Source organism: Populus euphratica, unplaced genomic scaffold, assembly GCF_000495115.2.
Source record: "Populus euphratica unplaced genomic scaffold, PopEup_1.0 scaffold1085.1, whole genome shotgun sequence".
NCBI classification, from domain to species: Eukaryota; Viridiplantae; Streptophyta; class Magnoliopsida; order Malpighiales; family Salicaceae; genus Populus; species Populus euphratica.
In genome coordinates, this window is record NW_011500930.1 from 21,995 (window position 1) to 25,865 (window position 3,871).

Genomic DNA, 3,871 nt, shown 5'->3' on the forward strand with positions numbered 1-3,871 from the left:
ACATTTACCACAAATTAAATGTATCTTATATTATTAGATATATTATTATAAAATATGCTTTGGTTAAGGAGTTATTGATACTTCAAGTGCAAAATGATGATATAAAACCATGATAAAAATACACTTTTAAGTACTAATCACAAATGTTTAGCACAATTGGCAGCGTGTGTTCTGCCTCTTGTTACACTACCAATTTCTATGCTAATTGCCTTGTTTATTGTCTCTATTAAAGAAGCTATGAAGGCTGTAAAAATCTAGTCTGGATGTAGCAGACCTATTCCCTCTATTGTTGAACTGGTTGGGACACCATCCTTCATGGAAACGACCCCTATTGCGACCAAAATTTCCAGAGGACTGGTGTTGAGAGACAGAGATTGAAGAAGGGTGTTGGGCATGGGCAATAGAGGTGCATTAATGACAACAAACCCTATGGATGGAAAGGATATTTTATGAAGAAATTCATATGTTAGAAGATGACTATAAAGATTGGCATTCAAGAGAGGTTCTAACTTGGTGACAAGGCTTGTTACTAAGTTCATAAACTCTTTTTGAAGGCTATGAAACACATATAAGTTGAAATTCTCCAACAAAACAAGCTAGCCAATAGCGATAAACTCATTAATAATGCCTTAGCTTTTTGCATAAAATGAGTTACCGACTTATCACCTTTTTAAAGATCTTAAAATGAGCCATGAAGTTATATAATACGAGAATTAGACATGGAAACTAGAGCTTGCTCAAGTGTGTGTTAGATAGAACTTGGAGTTTGGCAGTCAATAATAAGATGGAGAACTTCCATGGATAGCGAAGAAAGCAGAGCACTTAGAATAAGTTGGTCATGTTATTTCCAGCGAAAAAAGAACTTATTTATCTAAAGAGAGGTACCATCAGCAGCAAAAACATGTGAAGAATGGTAGGAGTTTGAGCCATCAATAAATCTAAAAACTCCTTGGCCTAGGAGACATAGCTTCATCTGCGTTTGCCAATATAAATAATTGGTGTTTGTTAACTTGAGAAAGATGACTTGGCAAGTGTGGGAGAGGAAGACACTGGCAGCGATAGAAGCTGCAAAAATACCAGTACAAAAAGGCTGTAATGGAGGAGTATTGTTTGGGTTAAAAAGGACATGGCCGCCATCTGTAGGCTGTAGCCAATGCAAAACAGGGGCAAAGGAGGAAGTTGGAGGCTGGGATAAGGAGTCCATTGCAAAAGGAAGAGGAAGTGTTTTAATTTATTTTGAGCTTTGATACCAAGTTGAGAATAATAAAATAACTTGAGTTGTATCTTAGCCAACCTTTTCTATATATATATGTGTGTGTAGGGTAATACGGCAATAACTGTAGGAATTACAACATTGGAACAATCCTACAATAATCCCAATATATATATATATATTCTATAATATTCTCTCTTTTTTATGGCACCAATGTCGGAGATTTGGTTTGCCTCCAATGTCCTTTTTTTTTTCCTTTCTTTCCTTTTTTCTCTCTTCTTAATTACAACACCACTAATATTATTAAAAAAAAAAATCTTGATAAGATAAATTCAACAACACCAATAAAAATCAACAATAGTGACCCAAGTGAGCCACCAACCATCTTTAAACGGTAAGTGTGGCACACTCAAGTTATCATTTGTGACCTTTCTTGATGTTGTTAGATTCATTTTAATGATATTTGTTTATGAAGCTAATGGTATAATAAGTGAAGCTTTCTAATGCCTCTGCGGTCCTTTTCATTATTTTTTTCTCTCTCTCCTCTCTTTTTATGGGCAACCCATTTCATATATTTTTTAAAATGTTATGATTCTGAATAGTAATAAGTTTAAATGTTACTTTTTATAATTGCTGACATATATAAACTTTGTTATTTTGTTATGTTTTAAAAAAATTATGTTATTTTTCTAATATTTTTTTTTAAAAAAATTCCAATTGACCAAAATAACCTAATGTTAGGTGTATAAAGATGGTAGCTAGTAGATGATGCCTACTGCATTAATCATGGGGACCGAAATATATATATCTTGGATCTTTCAAAATTTTAGATAAAACAATTGCATTAACAGGTCATAGTTTAGATTTGGGACCTTGTTTTTTTCCAATTGATGTGATGCTTAAATGATTTAGGTGCGTGGTCTGATGTGGATTGGATATGACTTCAGATAAGGAAAAGTCAACAATTACGCAAACAAAATTTAATGTGGATGTTTGAATGCTATTCACTGAGACAATAAGACAATGAAGAATTTAATGCTATTAGTAAGACACCGAGAAAAAAGAAAAACTGGAAATATAACGAAGAATTAACATGCTTGGTCTTGAGTATTTTTATATCTCAGTGTATGTTTGAATTCATGATTATGTCCAATTTCTTCTGCAAACTATTGGGTACGTTTTAAACATAGTTTAAGGAGTGTCATGGTCTTGCAGCTGCTGTTGGAGGCGGATTCTTGGCCAGGGATATAACATTTCAAAATTCAGCAGGACCATCAAAACACCAAGCTGTTGCAATTCGTGTGGGATCAGACCTCTCAGCATTCTATAGGTGTGGCATGATAGCATACCAGGATACCCTCTACGTACATTCACTTCGCCAATTCTATGTTAGTTGCATCATAATTGGGTCGGTAGATTTTATATTTGGTAACGCAGCAGCTGTATTCCAAAACTGTGACATACATGCCCGTCGCCCCAATCCAGGCCAAAAGAATATGGTTACTGCACAAGGCCGCAATGACCCTAATGAAAACACAGGCATAGTGATCCAAAAATGCAGGATTGGTGCAACTCAAGATTTGCTAGCCGAAAAGAGCAATTTCCGTTCATATTTAGGCAGACCATGGAAGCTGTACTCGAGGACTATCATAATGCAGACAGAGATAAGCGATATTATAGACCCTGCAGGTTGGTTTGAGTGGGATGGTGACTTTGCTCTCGATACATTGGTCTATAGAGAGTATCAGAATACTGGACCAGGAGCCAACACCACCATTAGGGTGAACTGGAAAGGTTTCAAGGTGGTTACTAGTGCGACTGAGGTACAGCCCTTTACTGCTAGAAATTTCGTTGGAGGGGCTAGTTGGTTGCCTTCCACTAGTTTTCCCTACTCTCTTGATCTTTAATTTCAAAGCTCGATGCATCTATTTATCTTAAGTTGCATGTATCTTGTGCTTGTTGTACTGGAATCAAGTTCTTGTTGGAAGACAAACTTTATTTCTAGAATCTAATAATGGTGCATGTATATATTTAATTAAATTCATGCATTATCCACATAAATACTTTGTATTTGGTCTGGTATTTGTATTAATATAGTTTATATTATTTGGTTCTGAAGGAAAAAAAGAGTTTGAGTCATATAAGATGGTCAGCACAATACATGTTAAAATTGTTTATTTTATTAAAACGAAATATAAAGAAAAATGATTAAAAAAAGTTGTGTTTAATTATAATGTTGTAATCTCTATATTAACTATTGTAAATTACCATATATATATATAATGTTAGCTAACTAATAGGTTGGACCTTCTATTATTCTCAATTTCATATGAGAACCCTAACAATTTAAAACTTTTTTTCTTTTTTTTCAATGAACTCTTTTACTCAATCACCGATGTAGACTTCCTCTCCTCCTTAACCACCGGTGTAGGCTTTCTTTTCCCTATCTGTTTTGGAGGCTTCCCTTACTCCTATCATGCTTCTGCAGAGCTTGTTCTCTTTCAGTTTGTTCTCTTTCTCAGCTCTGCACTCTTTTCTTGCTTTTATTGGTCGAAATCTTGCCACCATGGATGTTTCAAATTTGCAGACTTCCTTTAATGCTACCATTGTCGTCCATCTTGCTTTCATGGATGTTATTGTTCCACTCTTTAATACTCA

At 34.8% G+C, this 3,871-nt stretch overlaps 1 protein-coding gene across 1 annotated transcript in view; it reads left to right on the forward strand.

Annotated features, from left to right (window-relative positions):
• Positions 1-3,323, forward strand: part of LOC105116843 (pectinesterase-like) — a 15,066-nt gene extending 11,743 nt beyond the window's left edge. The window contains exon 3 of the mRNA XM_011014336.1: positions 2,429-3,323. Coding sequence (XP_011012638.1) covers positions 2,429-3,120 — 692 coding nt within the window. The 3' untranslated portion in view covers positions 3,121-3,323. The remainder of the gene's footprint in view (positions 1-2,428) is intronic.
• Positions 3,324-3,871: the final 548 nt, after the last annotated feature.